Below are 21,448 nucleotides of genomic sequence, written 5' to 3'. Positions count from 1 at the left end.
TGACCGGGGACTGGAGCTGAAGAAAACCATTTAGAGCAGGGGTTGGCCACTTTCACTATCTATCAAAAGAGCCTTTTTTGATCCCTCCCACCAAAAACAATGCATCTGGAGCCACAAAACCATTACTACCCCTAAAATGAAGAGAACACTGCATCTTACATTTTAAATATAGTTATACTACGTATAAAATAACCAATAGCCTATAGTTTGTTGCATTTATGAAATGTGGGTGAAGGATGTGAGGTTTATTTTAGTTTACACACTAACTAAAACATTTAAAAATAGTTACTTAATGACTATATTTTGATATTTTAGTGTCACACTATCACCTTGATCTCCAAAATAAGGTGTTCCCTTTGAAAAAAAAGTTTTATTTAGTAACAAAAAAAACAGCATCAGTGTTGCCAGATTGCGCCAGACATCCCTCCCAACCTGGCATATCTGGCTGCAGCGCACTGTAGCCAGGGTTGCCAGATTGGGTGTGATATCTGGCCCAATCTGGCAACACTACCCAGCGGTGCCGTTGAGTTATAGTGTGTAAACGGAGCATGGCATCGGCCTGATGTAAAACAGTGTCCCAGGAGATCCATCCGTCATTCAACCTGGTGAGTTTACTGACCCACCCTGGGACGGACTGCGGATCAATGTCCAGGTTAGCCCACATGCTACCTCGTTAGCCTGCTATTCTACCATACAACAGCATTACCACCGCCCTTTTGAAGTCGATTCAAAGAACCGAGAGCTTGTTTGCAATCGGAAGCTCAGTGTGTCCAGGTCTAGTCGCTGTGGACTTGGTGTGTAGTTTGTAATTTGAGTGACATCTCGTCAACTTGTTGATAAAGCAGCGCTGCAGTCAGCTGACGGGTCTCGTGACGCGCAGCGGGAGTCTACGCAATAAAAGCCCCTACCAGTGGGTCGTTAAAAGCTAACTTTATTAGAGTTTAGGTTGGTTCATCGTCTCTAGATGCATTCTGAAAAGTTTCCTGAAATGCAAACAGGTTTTGAGTTTTTACAGTTCCTTGCGAGATTGGCGACAACTTGATTGATTGTCTCATGTAGGCCTACTGTAAATTGGGCTATGTAGACAAATAATTATTCATTCAACAAACAGGGTTAATATTGGTTATTTAATGACATTTTTTAGTGTTCTCAATTCAGCCAGCCTGAAGCAATGTTCAGTGGAAACATTTAAATTGGAAAGTGGATGGTGTCCAGTCATGTGATGGGACACAAGTTGCACTGATATAATGGTATGATATTAAATGCAGTCGTGAGGCGAAATGAACAACATGTCCGAGAACCTTCGTCAACTCTTCAAAGTAGCATTTCCTGTTTTCCAATAGTTGCCGATTGTGATTTAGAGGACTGCCCTTCACCATGCCTCCCGTCCCAGTGGTGCCTGAGGGCCAGAGTCATGTTCTGGCGGAGTTCGACTGCCTCGATCCGCTGCTTTCTGCCCTTCGCTTGGATTCTGGCAGATTGAAGGTAGGCCACGTCGTCGTCATAGCAAATAACCTTTATGCGTCATTCACAAAGGGCAGCTCATGTCAGTTATTTCCGGTTCGTTTTCATCTGTTAATGCTTTCCATGCCTCTTTTGCAGTGTACCTGCTTGGCAGTGTCTAAAAAGTGGCTGGCCTTAGGGACCTCTGCAGGAGGTCTGCACCTCATCCAGAGGGAAGGTTGGAAGCAGAGACTTATTCTAACCCACAAGGTACTATACTTTTTTTTTATTATTTACAGCATTGGATGTTATGCAGATTTAATCTTTCTAGAAAACAACTGTATTGGTTTGAAACCGTTTACTCAGTGTTTGATTGCTTGCTGCGTTCCAGGAAGGGTCTATTATTCAGGTAGCATGTTGCCCCAGCGATGAAGACTTTATTGCCGTGGCAACAAGGTAAGGGAGATGCCATGAAATGATCCAATGAAGTTTATCCTTCTTTTAAATACATTCAGACACTCTCATTCAAACAGGTTAAAACGGTGGATTCAGATACATTGACTTGAGGAGCAGGTTGTAGTGAAGCATCTTGCACAGTGGAGGTGGCCTGCCTTTCTCCCAGGAGTCCAGAGTAATGGATTGTCTGTGCCGTGGTTCAGCCAGGGCCTGGTGGCCGTGTGGGAGCTGCAGCTGGAGCGGCGCGGCCGGCCCGAGAGGGTCAGCGTGTCCTGGGAGCACCGCGGGCAGCAGGTGACGGCGCTTTGCTGGGACAGCGGCTCCCTCCGCGTGTTCGCAGGAGACCAGGGCGGCAAGGTGTCCTTCCTGCGCGCCGGCTCCACCAAGCTGAGCAAGGTACCTGGTTTAATGCCAGATCAATACAATGCCAGATCAATACAATAAGAGATCAACAATACCAGATCAATACAATACACTAGACTAGATCAATACAATATCAGATCAATACAATACATAAAATAAATACGATACCAGATCACTATAAATACGAGATCAATAAAATACCAGATCAATACAATACATGAGATCAATACAATACCAGATCAATACAATAAAAGATCGACACAACGTCAGGGCGTTGGTCATAGTCGCTAAGACCGAAGAGGAACTGGGATGTTTCAGTATAGAAGAGGCTTATTGTGAATATACAGCATACTTTTTTGACAGTGTTTTAATTAGATTAAAGAAAATAATAATAATTTTTATTCTAGGCAGCGACCTTCGTGATTTTCCCCGTTCAGACGGTCACGACCGTGGACTCCCGGGTGGTTCAGCTGGGCTACCAGGAGGGCCGTCTGCTGGTGTCCTCGCTGACCCGCTGCTACCTGTGTGACACGGAGAGGTGCGTGGTCCAGAAGGGCCGCTCCCTGTCTCGCTGCTGTCAATCTGAGCTCATATTTTCGAGCTCATATCTGAGCTCAAAGACTTATGTTTACATGTTTTACGTTTACTAAATTAGAAAAATCAAAGTCCCGACCAGGGGGAGTATTCGCGCCCGCCGAGAACGCCCCTCAATAATTCCGTCAAACAGCTTGTTTGCGCTTAAACTTCACTTCCGTAATAATAGTGTTGCGTCTGTCTCTGCAGTGGGCGGTGCTGAAGTGCAGAAGTCGCGCCTCCCGGCTACCCGCATTGTTAACAACTTCTGAATTTCCGATACATGCGCAAAGTGTTCGACCAATCACAGCAGACTGGGTTACTCGAGAGGGGGTTACTCGCTGAAATTGGTTTTGCAGATATGAACAGTGAGAGAACATAAAGGCATGTAACCCTATTCAAGTTGTACCCCCAATAGCAATTATTAACTCTAAAAAAACATGATATGGGATCTTTAAGGGGATCTTCAATTAAACTAAAGACCCAGACTCCGTACCTCCTTTGTTCTCTTTTCTCTGTTCTCTATAAGCAATGCTGTCTTTTGTGTGTTCAGGGAGAAGTTTTGGCGCATTGGAAACAAGGAGCGTGACGGGGAGTACGGTGCCTGCTTCTTCCCCCAGAGCCGCAGCCTGGCGGGGGGGCCGCCCCCGCTGCTGTACTGCGCCCGGCCCGGATCCCGCATCTGGGAGTCCAGCTTCAGCGGCGAAGTCCTGAGCACCCACCAGTTCAAACAGCTTCTGGCCTGCCCCCCGCTGCCCCTCATCAGCTACAGGTAGGAGCTCATACCCGTCTCTCTGTAAATTCTGTTAAAGATCATAACCATTAGAATTGGTTGTGGTTCTTTCCGACCCTGCAGAAGTGAACCACATTACGTCCCAGCACAGAGGAGCTCGCAGTCTATCGCCTTTTCAAAACTACTTTATTTGGGGTAAAGTGCCAGCATAATTCTTATGTTTTGTCTGTATCATCATTTAGAAACGTTTCTAAAAATTCAGAAAAGTTAAAGTGCGTACCTTGCAGAGATCAACACTTGCTGACCTGGACTGACTCAGCCATCTACATCTTTAGACCCCAGAGCGGCCAGGTGCTTCTATGGAGTGAGATCAAAGGTAGCACTACTTTTGTCTCCTAACACACTTTGTAAATTTCACTCAATCTGTAGGATTATGCATAAAATGTTGAAAATAGATCCATATTTTTAATGCTTTCTTTTTTTGTCTTGTCTTGTCTTTTCTAAAACAAACCGATATTCCTGATCCGTTTGCCTCTCCAGATGTGGTGGACATTGCGGTGCACCGCAGCGAGCTCTTCTGTCTCCATGGCAACGGGCAGCTGTCCCACCTGTCCCTGGTGTCGGCGGAGCGGTGTGTGGAGCGGCTGCTCCGCAGGGACTCGTGGGTCCTGGCCGCCAGCATCTGCTGCATGTTCCCCCACGCCCTGGTGCCCAGCAGAGTGAGGGGCCTCCGCCACAGAGGGCTCGGCCCATAGATAGATTGATACCACAAGAGCGACAGAGAAGTCCATTAAATGTGTTTTATAAAGTACATTGTTAAACGACCAGGTTTAATCAGTCTGTGCAGCTTGGGTAAATGGAAACATTAAGAGATTTGACAAGCACGATAAGCACAGAGATCAGTGAGTGAAAGATGTTGCATGATACGCAAAGTGTTGTCAATAAGATTCAGATGTCAGGGAGTAGAAGTTGGACTTCAATTCACTAACGACGACTCTTCTCTCCACCGTCTCCGACTGTGTTCAGACCAGGAAGTTGGTCCCCATCGACCGCGTAGAGCACCTGAGGACCCAGCTTAGCCCTGCCTCCCACCCGGAGCTCATTCGTCAGCTGGACGAGGTCATTTCCAGGCTGGAGCCTCTTGACTCCGCCTCCAGCAGCCGCCGGAGCAGCATTTCCTCCCACGTGAGTTTGGTCAGTCAAGTTCTTTCTTTCTTTTTGGAGGTTTTGATTCCGCTCTAATTGTTGTAAATGGCGTGTGATGTTGTGGTCACAGGCTTCTCTCTACTGCTACAGGCTTACTGTAGTAATGTTAGATTTGTAGTTGTTAATTGTTGTCCATAGTTGTCTGCTATGGGCCGTTCCTCTGGGTCATTTTGTTTTGACCTGATGGTCACCACATTGTAAACTGGGATCAGATAGACCAGAGAGTAGCATCATGCCAATTGTCATTTGCATCTAAATCCTATCCCCAAAGATAATATGTTTATGACATTAAATAACTACTGCTATGAGGATGGCATAACTGGAACCCACAAAGCAGGCTGCATCTACGCTACGGCAGTAGCTCAGGAGGTATAGCGGGTTGACTGGTAACTGAAAGGATGCTAGTTCGATCCCCGGCTCCTCCTAGCTGAGTGTCGAGTTTTCCCTGGGCAAGATGCCTCACCCTGACTGCTCCTGACGAGCTGGCTGTTGCCCTGCGTGGTGGACTCCGCCGTCGGTGTGTGAATGTGTGAATTAATGGTTCTAAGTCGCTTTGGATAAAAGCGTCAGCAAAATCCCCTAAATGTGAATGTAAATGCATCAGCATTGACCTTTTCCTTGTGTGTTCTTGATGATTCTCTAGGAGAGCTTCAACGTGTTGGACTGTGGCATCTACCGGGTGATCAGCCGCAGAGGCAGCCAATCCGAGGAGGAGACGGGCTCCTTCATCAACCAATCAGCGTCAGAGGAGGAGAGGCTGAAGGAGTTTGCGTTTGGCCCGGAGGAGGACCAGGGGGAGCACGGTAAACATCTCGCTATCCTCGGTTTGTTTTCTCTGAGACAGAAGGAAATGCGTGTTGATAACTTTCCTTCTTAGTTTGAGTCACGGCGTCCTGCTGTGACCCTTCACTCAGGTTTCTATTGGTATGGGTTTTCCAAACTTCCTAAAGATCAAATACTCATTTATACTAATGTGACTGAATGGATTAATTTCCTCAAACTTTTATTTATTCCATTATTTATTATCGAATATTCATTGGCTATAACCTGCCCATCTTCCTGATAATTAGTGGCGTTTTCTGTCATATCTGATCACCTTTTTAATATGAATCTTTATCTGCTCCATCCTATTCCGCAAACACCACGTTTGTCTTTTGTTGTGGAATTCAGTTTTTTTCCATTTCTCTTTTTCAATATATGATTTGACATTGTCTACGTAGCAGTGTTTGGCCCTCTGGCTCCACCTGCCTGCATGATCCCTCCAGTCCTCCATCCATTCCCTCTGTCCTCTGCTCTGCCTCTGGCCTCCAACCCCCCCCAGAAACCCAGGGACCAGAGGCCGAGCGCCCCGAAGCCGAGCGCCCCGAAGCCGAGCGCCCCGAAGCCGAGCGCCCAGCGGCCGGCCTGCCCTTCCACCTCAACCTCCCCTTCGGGCCCAAGCAGCCACGCATCGCCCTGCAGGCCGTCAAAGAAAGGTGTGTGTGTGTGTGTGTGTGTGTGTGTGTGTGTGTGTGTGTGTGTGTGTGTGTGTGTGTGTGTGTGTGTGTGTGTGTGTGTGTGTGTGTGTGTGTGTGTGTGTGTGTGTGGAACAGTGGTTACCAACCTCCCCCCCCCCCCATAACCATACATTTCTATTTTTTGTGTCTTTATCTAATAAATGTGTTATTTTCGCAGATTACAGTGCAAGGTATTAATAGGCCTACATTCATTAATGTGAACCTTGGGCTTGCATACCCACAGCCAGGAAATGTCAGGTGTAATATGAATGGCAGCCAGTCTAAAGTCGTGCTTTTTTTTTGATGGCGACAAGTGCGCTGAATGCCAATAATGCATTTGCGAATTGATGGGACTGACCTGTCGCTAAGCTTCGCCCTTAAGCCCAGTTCAGACCAAAGATTCGCATCGCAACGACTTGCAACTTGCGACCCCTTGCGACGAAACGGGGTGCAACGTTCTAAAAACTGGGCAGTTCACACTGCTGCACCGGGCGGCGACGTCAGGTGGTTTTCCTAGCAACTATGAACGCTTTGGCACAGCTGAGAGCCGCAACAGAATCACGCTAAAAAGTAGCCTAATTTAGGTTTGCGATTAGGTTGCTTGAGCTTGCACCCCAATTTACCCTCCCGAACCTTGGCGGTTTATTGGGTTTCATTCTGATGTAAATGCCACAGGTCCCTGGTTCCGGGCGGGGGGGGGCTTGGGTAGAGGTGTTAATGCTGCGCTGTCACCACAGAGACAACTTGCCGATATCATCATGAGCAGTTCTAACTGGAGAGAAAGTGAAACCGCAAGCTGCTGATCATGTGAGAGAAGATGATGCAGTCGCATTAAACAAAGACGTTGAAAGATGGTGCGATCTACGAGAGAGACGCAGAGGAACTGTCCTTAGGAGGCTTTTGTCGGGATGAAAAAACAAGTAGTCAGCAAAATAAAGAATATGTTGGCGTTAATTGCGTTTGTTTCAAAGTTTTGAGTATACCCCTCCATAGGGTAATGTAGTCCCTTTTGATTGATCCTGGAAGAAATTAAATCCTTTTTCGCCCAAAACCACTCCAAAACCTGCTTCGATATGTCAGCTGATATTTTTCCATATGTTTTTGTTATCGAGTCTGGTTTGTTTGTCCGAGTTCGTCATGGTAACGATGGGGGGCGTGACTTAGCGACAGGTCTATTTTCAATCGCGGGGCCTGTGAGATCTAAAATAGTTCTTTCAAGCTCGGATGAGCTGTTATAAAGTCAGGCACGGGCGCACTGCTGCTGCATTTGCTACATTCTGAAATTGCGGCACTCCTTTTTTTTTTTTTTTTCTGTCGTCATTTTGCCTCTAGCCATCATAGGCTTCGCACCCCCCCTTGGCTCTCTGGCACGCCCCCCAGGTAGGGAACCACTGGTGTAGAAGCACTTTTAGGCCCTTGTTTTAAACACAAATTGCTCTCAGGATGTGTAAAGGTGTAGCCATTTCTAAGTTAACTATTCTGATCTTCTGGGTTTTGTATATAAAAAATATAAACCCAGACAATAATGGCTCCATCATAAGGTCCAAAAAGAACCAATTCATTTAATGTTTTCTTTATTTCAGTGTCTCTAGTTTTGTTAAGAAGACAACGGAGAAGATTAACACTCTCCAGATGAACACAGACCTTTGGCAGCGCTCTGAGGCCCAGCTTGAAGTGTTAGTGGCTACATCGCCGTCTTCAGAAGACATGGACCATGAGTGAGTACCTCATGAGTCAGACTTCTGCCCTGAGAGCAAACCAGCAGTTTGATGTCAAACTCATTAGTTTTCATGCTTCAGGAAGTGAAGCATTGAGCGTTTCACTGTCTCGTCCTCTCTCTGTGAACAGTAGCATAAATAATGACCTCCACACTAATGACCTCACTGCTCTTTTTAAACGCGCTGCCCAGAGTTTGTACCGAGACGGCGAACACGGAGAATGAACTGCAGGAACTCCGAGCAGCAACGGAGCGGGCCACGTAAGGACACGGCAACGCAGTTCTCAAGAGCATGAATGTGACGTTTCATCATCAGAATTGTAGGATATTTTTTTCTATTGATTCATACCAACCTCAGCCTTCAGATCCAGGACCCCTTCGTGCTGATGGACCCCGCCGCCCTGGGGGAAGTCTTGCGGGAGTGGCTGCAGGTGCTGGAGCGAGTGCTGGGCGTGGAACAGCCGGGCTCCATCAGTGAGGACGGGCCACTGAAGGAGGTCAGGTCCAGGGAGGAGCGGTCGAAGCCCCAGAGCCTGGAGCAACAGCAGCAGGAGGAGCCGCCTCTTTGCTCCTCCTCATGGGAACCCATCGGGCCTGAGACAGGCGAGCAGCCACCACTCCCCGAGAAGGAGAATCAGGGTCGGGGCCTAGGGCCCGAGTCCGGCGTGGATCCAGAGTCCACCGAGGAGGAGAAGGAGGAGAATGCCGGAGAGCGTCAGGAATGCTGCCACAGCAGCCCGGTGCCCGCCGGAGGGGAGCCTGCCGGAGGGGGGCCCGTCGGAGGGGAGACCGTCGGAGTTGGGCCCGTCGGAGGGGAGCCCGCCGGAGTTGGGCCCGTCGGAGGGGAGACCATCGGGGGGGAGCCCGTCCGACCCGAGCCCGTCCGAGTGCAGCCCCCCACGCCCCTGCCCTCGGACCTGCTGGGAGACCTCACTCCGCTGGCCACCCTCTACCTGGAGATGAGCTGCTTCAGGGGGCAGGGGGAGGAGCCAGGGATCCTGAGTGTAGCCGGCTTCCTGCGGCGCTACTTCTTTCTGCTGGATGCGGAGCGCGTGAGGCGTGTTTGTCTGCTCTGCCACGCGGAGCGGCCGGAGATGCAGAGCTCCTTCATCGAGGCCGTGCAGGGTGAGAGGAATTACCCAACGCTTGTAGCGCTGCGGTTAATGGACAGACCAAGAAGACCAATGATGTCTCCCTCTGCCTCCACAGAGCTGACCCGCTCCAGTAAGGTGGTGGAGGTCATCCAGAAGGGGGACTTGCTTAAGTCTCTGCGAGGCCTGAGGGAGCTGCAGCCCTGGTCTGCCCCCGAGCTCCTGGCTCACTCACACAGGTCTGCCATCTGCCCCCCCCCCACCCGGCCTCTAGCCCCCGGCCCCTTCCCCCCGCCGTGCGTCCCTGCCTCTTAGTTCAGATCTTGAAGATGAATGTGTTGCACGTGTATAAGGGAGTTTAACTTATTGGTATTCCTCAGATTCATGTCATTAAGAAGCAGAATAAAGAATGGTAGTCTCTAGACACAGGGATTTCCGTCCAGTACCTTCCTGCCAACCCTCTCTGTGTCCCCTTGTGTCTAGGTTGTATGAGAGGCACGGCGAGGCGGCGGTGCGCTCCTTCTCCCAGTTCTACCCCGCGGTGACGCCCGCTGACGTCACGCTCATGGCCCAGCCGCCTCACTTTCTGGCCTACCTGGACAACCTGGTGCAGTCGCACGCCAAGGAACAAAGGTTCTGCGCTTTGAAGTTCCATCGCCCTCCTCTCTTAAAACTTATTTTGGTTGTATTTTGTGATCTTAACAAGCTTTTCTTACTTTTTCGATTTCATAAATAATACAAAATGTGTGTACTTATTTTTTTGTAGATTATCCTTTTTGGGCTCCCTCCTCCAATCAGAATCTCTGAGACAGGATTGGTTGGAGCTGGGTCTTTCCCATGATGCCCCTCAACCCTCCGACACCCTGACCGCGGACGGCCTGCCCAGGTGTCTTTCGTCTACCTTCCATTGTTGTCACAAGGTCCATTTTGAAAACCCTATTCCCAAAGTAACATCAATGTTCATCCTCAATCCTAGGTGGCATTCCCATTTCTTCAGCTGGGGCTACGGGCGTCTCCTCTCTATGCTCATACAGCTTCCTGCGGACCTGTCCTCCAAGGAGACAATGGCGGAGACCTGTCGGAGCCGGGGGTACCAGAAACAGAGCATTTAATACAAATGATAATCATAGCAGTGATGGACTGAACTGACCATCGACATGGGGGCTGTTCTGCAGCTGACCTCTGATGGGATATCAATTGCATTGATGTTTCCAGCAGTTGTGTGGGTACGATGTCTGTTCGACCTGTGTTATGTTGTGGCCCTCTGCAGATACTGGACTGGCTACCTGTACTTGTGCTGTGAGCTGCAGCGACGCACCGAGGCCTTCTCCACCATCTGCAGGCTGGATGATATGAGCCTGCTGGAAGATCCACAAGGTTAGTAACGGACTTCCATGATCAGTGTCACATGATTCAATCAAAACCTTTATATACACACTTGAAGATGAGTAATGTGTCACCTCTCAACGTGTCCTTACCCCTAAATAAGTAAAAGGTTTAGGATGCTTGATTGAATCATGTGAAACCAATTGAAAGATAAAATACAACAGTGTGGTGCTGATGAAGACACATGGTTTCTAGTGTGTGTGTGTCAGGGCTGCAGTCTACAGGCTAGATCCGCAAGCCTCCTTTAGCAAGAGGCCTCCTGAATTCTAAAAGAGTGTCTCTCCTCAGCGGTACCGCAGACCGTCCAGGAGTGGAAGGTACTCATCCAGCTGTCTCAGCAGTGCAGCAGTGAGCCAGAGCCCACCACCATCCCCACCCCCACCCCCAACGGGACGGCCACGCTCATCAACGGGTCGGCGGAGGAGTGCCGGCGCCAGGTGACCCCGGAGAACCTGACCCTGAGGCTGGCCCAGGGCGTGGGGCCGGATCGGGCGCTGGAAGTCCTGGAGGGGTGCAACCTGCCGCTGGCCCTGAGCCCCCACTCGGCACTGGTGTGCGAGCTGCTGCGGGTGGCGGAGAAGAGACAGAGGTGAGGAGCGCCTTCTCAACCCGACTCAGGGGCAGAGAAATCTCCAGAACAACATGCAATATGCATGAAACTCGGTGTACACACACCATTCTTCATCAAGATGCAACCCGTATGGTCAGACCGTTTAGACTTAATGTAAAGGTTATAACTCGAACAAGCATTTACATAAGTATGTTTTTTTTTTTATGTTTTGTTCCAGAGCCACAATCCAGACCATGCTGGAGCGCTGTGACCGCTTCCTGTGGTCCCAGCATGCCTAGCTCCGCCCGCCCCCCCGGCTTCTGTGAGGACCTGGAGCCCGAGCCGGCAGCTAAGCTAGAGCATCATGTAGCCGGGGAGCTGTGGTCCCACCTGCTGTTATAACTGTGACCTAACCTCATAATATGAGCATGCACAAGAGCTTATCAAACTGTATCATATTATTATAAGACACACGCCAACAGTATTATTGGTCATCTTGCATAATTTGTTTGTAGATGTAAGAGTGTTTAACATGCTGAGCTCCTTCAGGCTAATGCTCGTAACTTCTTTCATATGAATACAAGAAGAATGTTTGCTTTTATTTATATATTTCTCAAATGACCAATTTAATAAAGATTATAATTTAATGTATTAAGACTGGGCCAAAATGTTATGAATATTGCTCTGAATAAAGTTTTAAAATCCTGTTTGTATGTTGTTGATGAACTTAAGGTGACAGCTGTCATCAGAACATACTGGACTGGGTATGAAGTTGGCTCAGGTCACTTCCTGTAGGCCTACGTTCTGTTTATACCCGTGGGGACGGGATGCTCACAGAGCTTTGATCTTTGTTCGGCCTGTAAGAAATAGACTGGTTTTCCAGTCTATTTTCCAGTGAGCAGAGAGTGGGTCAACAGAGGCCGCGTTAATAACACCGTAATGACATATGATGGATGACAAGGAACTGATGTTATCACACACCTGGACTCATCAAAGGGAAGGGGAACTCTAATAATTACATATGACTTTGTTTTGAAGTGCTTTACTCAGGCTGGTCTGACTGTCATCAGTGGTTTTAGTCTATAGTTTACACTCATAGTTATGGTCACAATACTTAACAATTATTTGCCGAAGGCAAAGTGAATTGTGGGGAATAGCCTGTTCCCCACTATTCATGGAGCCTGAGGGGAATAATTGTTTTAGTGAGACTTGTTCTTCATGAATTTCCCTAATCCCTCTTCTCTCATCTCCTATCTCCCCTCCCTCTGTCCCATCCCATCCATAACACCTGCTTGTGTCATTGGAAACTGGCTATGGTACCATCAGATTGAACATTTTGGCATGTAGTTACGACATTGACAAATCAGTTATTAAATGAAAATTCTTAAATTATAAAATTTATGAATTATATTGGTTGTGTATTTAGGCTCCTTCATGAATTATGACATGAATAAGTCCCTGCATTGAGGCATTCTCTTAAATGCTAATACAGATTTAATACAGTATTATTTTTTTAACCTGGTTTCGATTGAAAAAAAGTTTGGCCCACTAGTCCAAATCCAAAAACATTGCTGCTTTGCTTTGTCAGCCTCTGATTGGTTGATGCATTGACGTAGAATATTTGATCCTATCTGAAGGCAGATGGACTGATGAATACACTGGAAAGGGTGAGACTGTGACAGATGGTAGTCAACATGAGCAGAGGCAGAGGAGCAGATTTGATTTGAAAGGTTATTAGGCCGACAGAGGAACCGTTATTTGATGTGGAACAGCTGTCAACCGCTGGGAGAGATAAGGGATTCTGCACATACCTGTCGACCGCATCGCCCCTGTATAAAACACTTCTTAAAGGCTTGCACCTGAGAAATACTGATCCCAACGTCTGCCGGCTCCCAGACTCCCAGTCACAACCCTTACAGGGGAGACCGGCCCATTTGCAGGATAGTAGAAGGACTTTATTATTATTACATTTCAGGACATATCACTGTGTCACTTGTATCAAAGGGATGCACATTTTGAACCTGATATCCATGGTGTAGTCTCAGCTTAATGTACACAGCACTCATGGTAAGTGACTTCTTTAGTCTCAAATGATTTGAGCCGACCTGATCAGTTGGAATGTATCACGCATGAACTCTGCCCGCAGGTGTTTTTAATACATTGTATTTGATTGTTTTAGGTTACCATCTCTCTGTTAGCCATGGCTGTTCTCCTGCTGTCTTTGCCTCAAAGTGTTTCTTCAAAAAAAGTTTTCCACAATGACTCAGGTTTGAACTGTTTTACCCAGAAAGCAAATATAGTCAAAATTGTATAGAATTGGCATGGTTAACCATTTTGTGAGTTTTGTTGGATTGTATTTTGAAGCGGCCTGTTTTGTTGTTTAGAGACGGTGTATCTGGGATCCCAGTTTTTAGAGCCGGCTCTTCGTAGAGCGATGGAACTCACTGACGCTGCTTACACCCGAACGAGCGAAAGGTAAATGCATTCTACATAAGCGATTCTGATTCCATAATCATCATTGACCCCCTTTTGATTTCGATCTCCAAGGCAGAAGATATCCCACACATATCTACAATTAACATACATATATCAAGATCCTAATTATCCTACTAACTGCACCTCATTGTGCATCCTCCAGAGTGAAGATGTCTCTGTCTGAAGGGGCTCTACGGCCTAGCGACCTCCTGGCCCAGTTCAAACAGGCCGAGCCCAGCACCAGAGCTCACATCCAGGCTGCAGAGCTCCTGGACAACACAGTGGAGCTGATCAGAGAGATGGTCTACACTCACACCATGGTCATGCCAGACCACAGCGGTATTGAAACAGAATAACAAATACTCAAATAATCACTATAACAAACTCTTTGATATGTTCTGGTTCTGGTCTACTTGAAGAGGGGAAGGAAGGTATGATGATAGCTCAGAATAATCCCATCATCACTTGTCACATGTCAAGAACGTGTGTTTAGGTAAATGCACGGCTGGTACCTTGTTAAGAACAAATAGTATCATTGCGCTTAGTTTCAGATAAGGTGATTGGTCAAGCAGGGTCCTGCTAGCAATGTAGATGTCAAATAAAGAAAGGCAATCATTGAGCAGAAGCTTTTGCCAAGGGTCTGTCTTCCAAAAAGTGCACAACTTTATTGTTGTTCCCGTGTCCCCAAAGAGCTGCTGAGTGACGGGGATGTGGAGGAGCTGCTGCAGGTGACTGGATGCTCCTCTGAACTGAAGAGCATGCGCTGTGACACCGACTGTCTCTCCGAGCGATACAGATCCATCACGGGGGAGTGCAACAATAGGTTAGCGCTCTGAGCCGTGACATGTCATCACAGTAACACCCTCTACCCTCTGAACTCAACTCTTTAAATCAGTCATCATTTTCGAGGGACAAGTTGATGTAGGGACCCGGCGGGTCCAGACCCACAGCAGTCCTTACACCGACCTTTCAGAATGTCAGGGTAGGAGCTAGGGTCACTATCACCCTGCTGGGTCTGATCCACAATGTCTGTGGTCTACTTCTAGCATCCTGCAAGATGCTCAACCCATACCTGCTCCTTCATAACATGTGTCTGAATGCACTCTGAGATGCTTTGGATAATAAAGCATCAAAAATTTTACAACCTTTGTCTGTCCCTCTGTCTGTTGGTAGACAAAGTTCTTCTTTACCTTCTAACTTCCTGTTCTTGCCCCCTCAGACAGCGTTCTAATTGGGGTGCTGCAAACATCCCCTACTCCCGCTGGCTGGAGCCAGAGTATGAGGACACCACTGGCATGCCAAGAGGCTGGGACCCGGACCACTCCTACAACGGCTTCAGCCTGCCTCCGGTAAGACCCTGGCTCATTAAATCTCCCCCAGATGTGACTATGTTCTTAGTTCAGTTTACACTGTGATACACTGGACCTGTTTGCCTGCCTGCATTGTGAGATCAGTCAACAAGGCAAACCCCACCTAACCGAGGTTGAAACAGGCTATTTTATTTAGGGCAGAACATCCATACATCACTTTGCATTTATTTTAGGCTTACAGGATAATCTTGAGGTCGGGTCTGCTTGACTCCGAGTTGAAAGGTAATCGGTTCGAACCCTAATGACCAATAGGTCCACACCTCCTTCAGCCAGATGCCCCCTACCTGCTCATCCATAACAGGCATCTGGATTCACTGTCGCTTTGGAGATAATGTCCCCTTTGTCACATAAAGTACTAATAAAGGAAAGGATAGTGTTCCACATTTCAAATCGCTAGTCTTCTGTCATGTTGCCAGGTGAGGCTGGTGTCCCAGGAGGTGCTGTACACCCACAACGACAACATCTCCCTGGACACCACCCTGTCCCACCTGCTGGTGGAGTGGGGCCAGTGGATCGACCACGACCTGGCCCTGACCCCCCAGAGCCCCAGCACTGCCGCCTTCAGGACCGCCGTGGACTGCACCCGCAGCTGCAGCCGCGACACGCCCTGCTTCCCCATCCAGGTGACACGCCCTGCTCCCCCCCCATCCAGGTGACACGCCCTGCTCCCCCCCCATCCAGGTGACACGCCCTGCTCCCCCCCCATCCAGGTGACACGCCCTGCTTCCCCATCCAGGTGACACGCCCTGCTCCCCCCCCATCCAGGTAACACGCCCTGCTCCCCCAATCCAGGTGACACGCCCTGCTCTCCCCCCATCCAGGTGACACGCCCTGCTCCCCCCCCATCCAGGTGACACGCCCTGCTCCCCCCCCATCCAGGTGACACGCCCTGCTCCCCCCCCATCCAGGTGACACGCCCTGCTCTCCCCCCATCCAGGTAACACGCCCTGCTCCCCCAATCCAGGTGACACGCCCTGCTCTCCCCCCATCCAGGTGACACGCCCTGCTCCCCCCCAGGTGACACGCCCTCCCCCCCCCCCCCCCCCAGGTGACACACCCTGCTCTCCCCCACAGGTGACACGCCCTGCTCTCCCCCCATCCAGGTGACACGCCCTGCTCCCCCCCAGGTGACACGCCCTTCCCCCCCCCCCCCCCCCCCCCCCCCCCCAGGTGACACACCCTGCTCTCCCCCACAGGGGACACGCCCTGCCCCCCCAGGGGCCGCTGGCAGGGAGCTGGTCCTTTGGGCCGGAAGGTTCGTCTCAGTCCGTTCATTTGAACAGTATTAAGATGGTCAGAGTAAAGACCTGTTCTATGTAACTCTGACACTGCAGCCGTATTAACCCTTTTGATAATTCAATTCAATTATATTAAACTTTATTTGTATAGCCCTTAAACACAGCTACCGTCTCAAAGGGCTTAACGTTCTCCACGGGCAAAAGTAAGATTAAAAAGGAACTCAACCTTGGGTTGATGGAGGAGTGGGTCGATTCTTTAGAGACTCTTTAATAAGTTTCATAAAAAGTGATGTCTGCAGTGGGGATCAAACCTCTAAACCTGGCAGGGTTAATCTCACACAGTCTTCACCAAATTCAAAACCAAACATCCCGTTGTATCACCTCTGACCTTGCCGAGGCTGTGCTTCCCCTTCATCCTCCTCCTCTTGGCCCTCTCCCAGATCCCGTCCTCGGACCCTCGCACCGGCCTCCAGAGCTGCATGCCCTTCTTCCGCTCGGCACCGAGCTGCGGGCGCGGCCCCCTGGGGAGCAGCCCCCTGGGGAGGGGCCACCGGGAGCAGCTCAACGCCATCACCTCGTACGTGGACGCCAGCATGGTGTACGGTAGTTCACCCGGCGTGGCCTCAGCCCTGCGCAACCGCTTCTCCCCACAGGGCGCCCTGGCTCTCAACCCGCAGCACTCCGACCACGGCCTGGCCTACATGCCCTTCCTGAGCCGCGGGCCACAGGCTCGCCTGGACCCCTGTGGCCCTCGAAGGGGGGGGAACCTGTCCTCCTCAGGGCCGCAAGATGGGTCCCCACGCCGGGATAACGCCACCTCTTGTTTTCAGGCTGGTAGGACCCAGAAAACACATGTGATACAAATAAAGTCCCAAAAAAACTGCATCCATGTTAGGTTAATATTCCTGCCGGCGTCCTTGACCCAAGACACTAGGCAAGTAGCCTTGGATTTGGTCCTGCACTGCACTGTGGCTGCCCACTGCTCCCACTACTGCTAGTGATGGTTTAATGCTCTTAGTGCTGCTAGTGATGGTTGAATGCAGAGTCCTCAATTTCCTTAAAAATGAGTTCATAATAGAAAAGCTTTGGTTGTTTTGTATTCTGGTGTTCTTCATGGTCATCACGACCATCATGTCTCCACAGGAGACTCCAGAGCCAATGAGCATCTGGGGATGATTGCGCTGCACACCTTATTCCTGAGAGAGCACAACCGATTGGTTGAGGAGTTATATGGCCTCAACCCACACTGGAGCCCGGACACCCTCTATCAGGAGGCCCGCAAGATCATGGGGGCCGTCCACCAGGTAACGGCTGGTGGGTCCCACAGGAGGCCTGGTGGCTCACCCCTGTACATGTAGACAGCCTGATAGAATACTATACTATTATACTATTATGGGATGTTGCTCTTTAACTTGGATCCTGCAGCCATACATGAGATATGCTCATCACAAAATATTGACCTGATGTCCCTGATGACCCTGATGACCCTAACACTGATGACCTGACTCTTCCAGGTCCTGACGTGGGACCACTATCTCCCTCGGGTCCTGGGAGAGAGTGCTCTCTCCCGCCTCATGCCCGCCTACGAGGGTTATAACTCTGACGTGGACCCCAGTGTTGCTAATGTATTTGCCGCGGCTGCATTCCGCTTTGCCCACGTCACCATCCAGCCCATGGTGGCTCGGCTGGGGCCAGGGTACAGCTTGGACCCCCAACACCCGCCGCTGTCTCTGCACCACTCCCTGTTCGCCTCCTGGAGGGTGGTGCAGGAAGGTATGACTACAGCAAGGGGTCACCCTGCCCTTCATCACTGAGATGTTCTACATGTATTGCTCTTTCTCCTAACAATGTACAACATCACACTGCCCTTCATCACTGATATGTTCTACGTGTATTGCTCTTTCCCCAACAATGACTACATAGATCATAAAGGAATTATCAGTGACCTTACAAAGCCCTGTACTCATGATCCAACTGCTGTACCTCCTCCTTCCTCCTCTATTACACTAAACCCCCCCCTCTCTCTCTCTCTCTCTCTCTCCCTCTCCCTCTTCTCTCTCCCTCTCCCTCTCTCTCTCTCTCTCCCTCCCACTCTCCTCTCTCTCCCTCTTCCTCCCTCGCTCTCTCCTCTCTCTCCCTCTCTCCCTCTCCTTCCCTCTCTCTCTTTCTCTCTCTCCCCCCCTCTCTCTGTCCTCCCTCTCTCTCTCTCTCCCCCCCACTCTCTCTCTCTCCCCCCTCTCTCTCATCTCTCTCCACCCCTCTCTTTCTCTCCTCCCTCTACCCCCTCTCTCTCCTCTCTCCCCCTCTCTCTCCCTCCCAGGTGGGGTAGACCCAGTGCTGCGGGGTCTCCTGCTGTCCCCGGCTAAACTGCAGGTTCCAGGGCAGATGATGGTGGAGGAGCTGACGGAGCGGCTGTTCCAGGCCCAGGGCGGGATGCCCCTGGACCTGGGGGCCCTCAACCTGCAGCGGGGGCGGGACCATGGACTGCCTGGTACCCACATGTTGTGTTTCATTCGTACTTTTATTCATCTTTGAAACCACACACCTCCAGCTGTTGAGATGTTGACTCCCTCGGTGTGATGCTGCTGCTACCTGGCTTGACAACAACCTTGTCTTCTGTTGTATAAAAATAGTACTCTGGCACTTAAGAATAGTACTTAGCATTGTGTAGCGTCTGATCCTAGCTATCTTTGTTGTACACGGGAAAGGGTGAACCGAGCAACTGTAAGTGCTTGGCAGTTGGTGTCTATGAATATCCTAACTGTACCAACAGTTATATATTATTGTTTCTCTTTCCTCCGACAAATGAACATATTGTAAGACACTTTTGATAAAAGTGTTTGCTAAATGCCCTAAATGTAAATGTAAGATAACATTTACGAAGATTGACACTGTCTCAAGTGGCCAGCCCTCTTTCAGTCTCTACTACTAAAGGGCTACCAGTCAATCCGTGCTCTGGTCTCTCTCTGCCCGCTGGCCTATCAGGATACAGCTCTTGGAGGGAGTTCTGTGGCCTCTCCGTCCCCAACACCACCGCAGACCTCGCCGGCGTCCTCGGGAACCAGCCTTTGGCACACAAGTTCCTGGAGCTCTACGGCACGGCACGCAACATTGACGTCTGGGTGGGGGCCATCTCGGAGCCGGCGCTGCCTGGGGGTCGCGTGGGGCCGCTGCTGTCCTGCCTCCTAGCGAGGCAGTTCAGGGCCCTGAGGGATGGGGACAGGTACAGACTCAAGGCATCACGTGGTTGTACTATCAAAGTGTTTATTTAGATGTTCTGTACATCAGATGAAGAAAATGAAGAGTTAATTTATGCAATTTTATGATACTTCAGAATCCTTCCACCTTGCTATCAAAATGTATTTACATTGAGTATATTTAGTATAATGATATATATTCAGTGTAATAAAAATAATATATATATACTTTTTTTGGACATTATGTAGCTACATTATAAATATAAGAGTAGGCCTAATGAAATGATAACATTAAGTCTGACGCTCTGCGTTTGTCTTCAAGGTTCTGGTGGGAGAGAGAAGGTGTCTTCACCGCAGCACAGCGTAAGCAGCTGAGAACCGCGTCTCTCTCACGCATCATCTGTGACAACAGTCACATCCAGCGCGTCCCCGCGGACCCCTTCTCCCGCACCGAGAGCCCAGACGCAATGCTGCCCTGCTCCCACCCCCTCATCCCCCAGCTGGACCTCGGCCCCTGGAAAGAACCGGACACGGGTACCAACCAACAAACTTAGAAACAATGATATCATGTTGATGGCAAAGCAGAGGAATGCCAGTTCACCCCTTTGCAATCATTTAGTGGATACTTTTATCCCAAATAACTTCATCTATTGTTCTACTTCGTTTTTTTGTTACTTTTCATTCAAAAGGCATCTTGCTCAAGGATGCCTAGAGATATACTAAACATTAGGGCTCAGACCTAGAACTTTCCCCCACTAACTATTGTTTATTTTGTCATTTTGATTATTGGGTTTATTCTTCGCCTATGTTGCCTCCCCCTCGAAGACCCCAGGTGCGGTGTCATACCAAGGGTCCAGTACGGCTATTCTCTGCTGTGTGGCTCAGTGGTTTTCTTCCAGTGCCGCACTGGCTTCACGCTCCAGGGCCCTCCCTCCGTCAGGTGTGATCCGGGCAGCCAGCACTGGACACCAGCACCCCCTACCTGCCACGGTACTCAACAACAACCCCGTCAGTAGAGGCCGAGTAGCTTGGCTTAGCCCTACAAATGATTTTACATGGTTCGGTGTTGCAAGACATACATACAAACCAGACATTATGTAAGGGTGCACGAGAAATGTATACAATATATTCAATTGAAAATATTGATAATGCAATATATAAATAGATCTATAGTATACTCCCTTAAGTTTCTAAATTATGTAGAAAAAATCTGCCTTTTATCTTATCTGCAAAAAGGTGTCCACAGCGTTTGGCAGATGTGTCCTATTTTACCAAACGTGATAATATATCAAAATTTAAATGTATGTATGTATGTTGTTTTAGAAGATATTCAATGCATAGAACATGTCTCTGCCTCAGGAGTCTGTCTGTCTGTCGGTCGGTCGGTCGGTTGGTCGGTCGGCCGGCCGTCCGCCCGCCCGCCCGCCTGCCCGTCCGCCCGTCCGCCCGTCCGTCCGTCCGTCTGTCTGTATGTCTTTCGGCCTGATGTCTACATGTGTGTGAGATCCATATCTCTATATATACAGTGGGGCAAAAAAGTATTTAGTCAGCCACCAATTGTGCAAGTTCTCCCACTTAAAAAGACGAGAGAGGCCTGTAATTTCCATCATAGGTAAACCTCAGCTATGAGAGACAAAATGAAAAAAAAAATCCAGAAAATCACATTGTCTGATTTTTTAAGAATTTATTTGCAAATTATGGTGGAAAATAAGTATTTGGTCACCTACAAACCAGCAAGATTTCTGGCTGTCACAGACCTGTGACTTCTTCTTTAAGAGGCTCCTTTGTCCTCCACTTGTTACCTGTATTAATGGCACCTGTTTGAACTCCTTATCTGTATAAAAGACACCTGTCCACAACCTCAAACAGTCACACTCCAAACTCCACTATGACCAAGACCAAAGAGCTGTCAAAGGACACCAGAAACACAATTGTAGACCTGCACCAGGCTGGGAAGTCTGAATCTGCAATAGGTAAGCAGCTTGGTGTGAAGAAATCAACTGTGGGAGCAATTATTAGGAAATGGAATACATACAAGACCACTGATAATCTCCCTCGATCTGGGGCTCCACGCAAGATCTCACCCTGTGGGGTCAAAATGATCACAAGAACGGTGAACAAAAATCCCAGAACCACACGGGGGGACCTAGCGAA

The 21,448-nt window shown here is 49.2% G+C and overlaps 2 protein-coding genes across 7 annotated transcripts; both read left to right on the top strand.

The window, feature by feature from the left end:
• Positions 1-521: 521 nt before the first annotated feature.
• On the top strand, positions 522-11,719 carry hps5 (HPS5 biogenesis of lysosomal organelles complex 2 subunit 2). Of its 6 annotated transcripts, none has more exons than XM_079743704.1 (23): positions 522-652; positions 1,344-1,485; positions 1,603-1,713; positions 1,835-1,899; positions 2,103-2,295; positions 2,670-2,800; positions 3,389-3,607; positions 3,692-3,763; positions 3,856-3,944; positions 4,109-4,287; positions 4,595-4,753; positions 5,418-5,577; positions 6,096-6,249; positions 7,854-7,988; positions 8,180-8,248; positions 8,346-9,112; positions 9,197-9,317; positions 9,562-9,711; positions 9,845-9,964; positions 10,055-10,168; positions 10,349-10,455; positions 10,753-11,053; positions 11,253-11,719. In XM_079743704.1, exons 2-23 carry the CDS (start codon positions 1,378-1,380, stop codon positions 11,311-11,313), a joined length of 3,585 nt encoding a protein of 1,194 aa, XP_079599830.1. In that variant the 5' UTR covers positions 522-652; positions 1,344-1,377; the 3' UTR covers positions 11,314-11,719. The 6 variants fall into 6 exon arrangements, with proteins under 6 accessions (XP_079599830.1, XP_079599829.1, XP_079599828.1 ...); XM_079743703.1 differs by having other exon boundaries at positions 4,595-4,762; XM_079743702.1 differs by having other exon boundaries at positions 3,662-3,763.
• A 1,495-nt stretch (positions 11,720-13,214) lies between these two features.
• epx (eosinophil peroxidase) lies at positions 13,215-20,310 on the top strand (the record flags this gene model as incomplete). Its single annotated transcript, XM_079743595.1, has 13 exons — positions 13,215-13,281; positions 13,399-13,489; positions 13,653-13,828; positions 14,180-14,312; positions 14,709-14,838; positions 15,276-15,482; positions 16,538-16,931; positions 17,241-17,401; positions 17,612-17,870; positions 18,418-18,588; positions 19,083-19,320; positions 19,617-19,828; positions 20,120-20,310. The coding sequence occupies 13 exons, from the start codon at positions 13,215-13,217 to the stop codon at positions 20,308-20,310; spliced, it is 2,430 nt and encodes an 809-aa protein (XP_079599721.1).
• Between the last annotated feature and the right edge of the window lie 1,138 nt (positions 20,311-21,448).

Source organism: Pollachius pollachius (assembly GCF_949987615.1).
Source record: "Pollachius pollachius genome assembly, chromosome: 9".
NCBI lineage: Eukaryota > Metazoa > Chordata > Actinopteri > Gadiformes > Gadidae > Pollachius > Pollachius pollachius.
The sequence above is the reverse complement of the archived record's forward strand: the minus strand, read 5'-3'. Positions and strand labels throughout refer to the sequence as shown.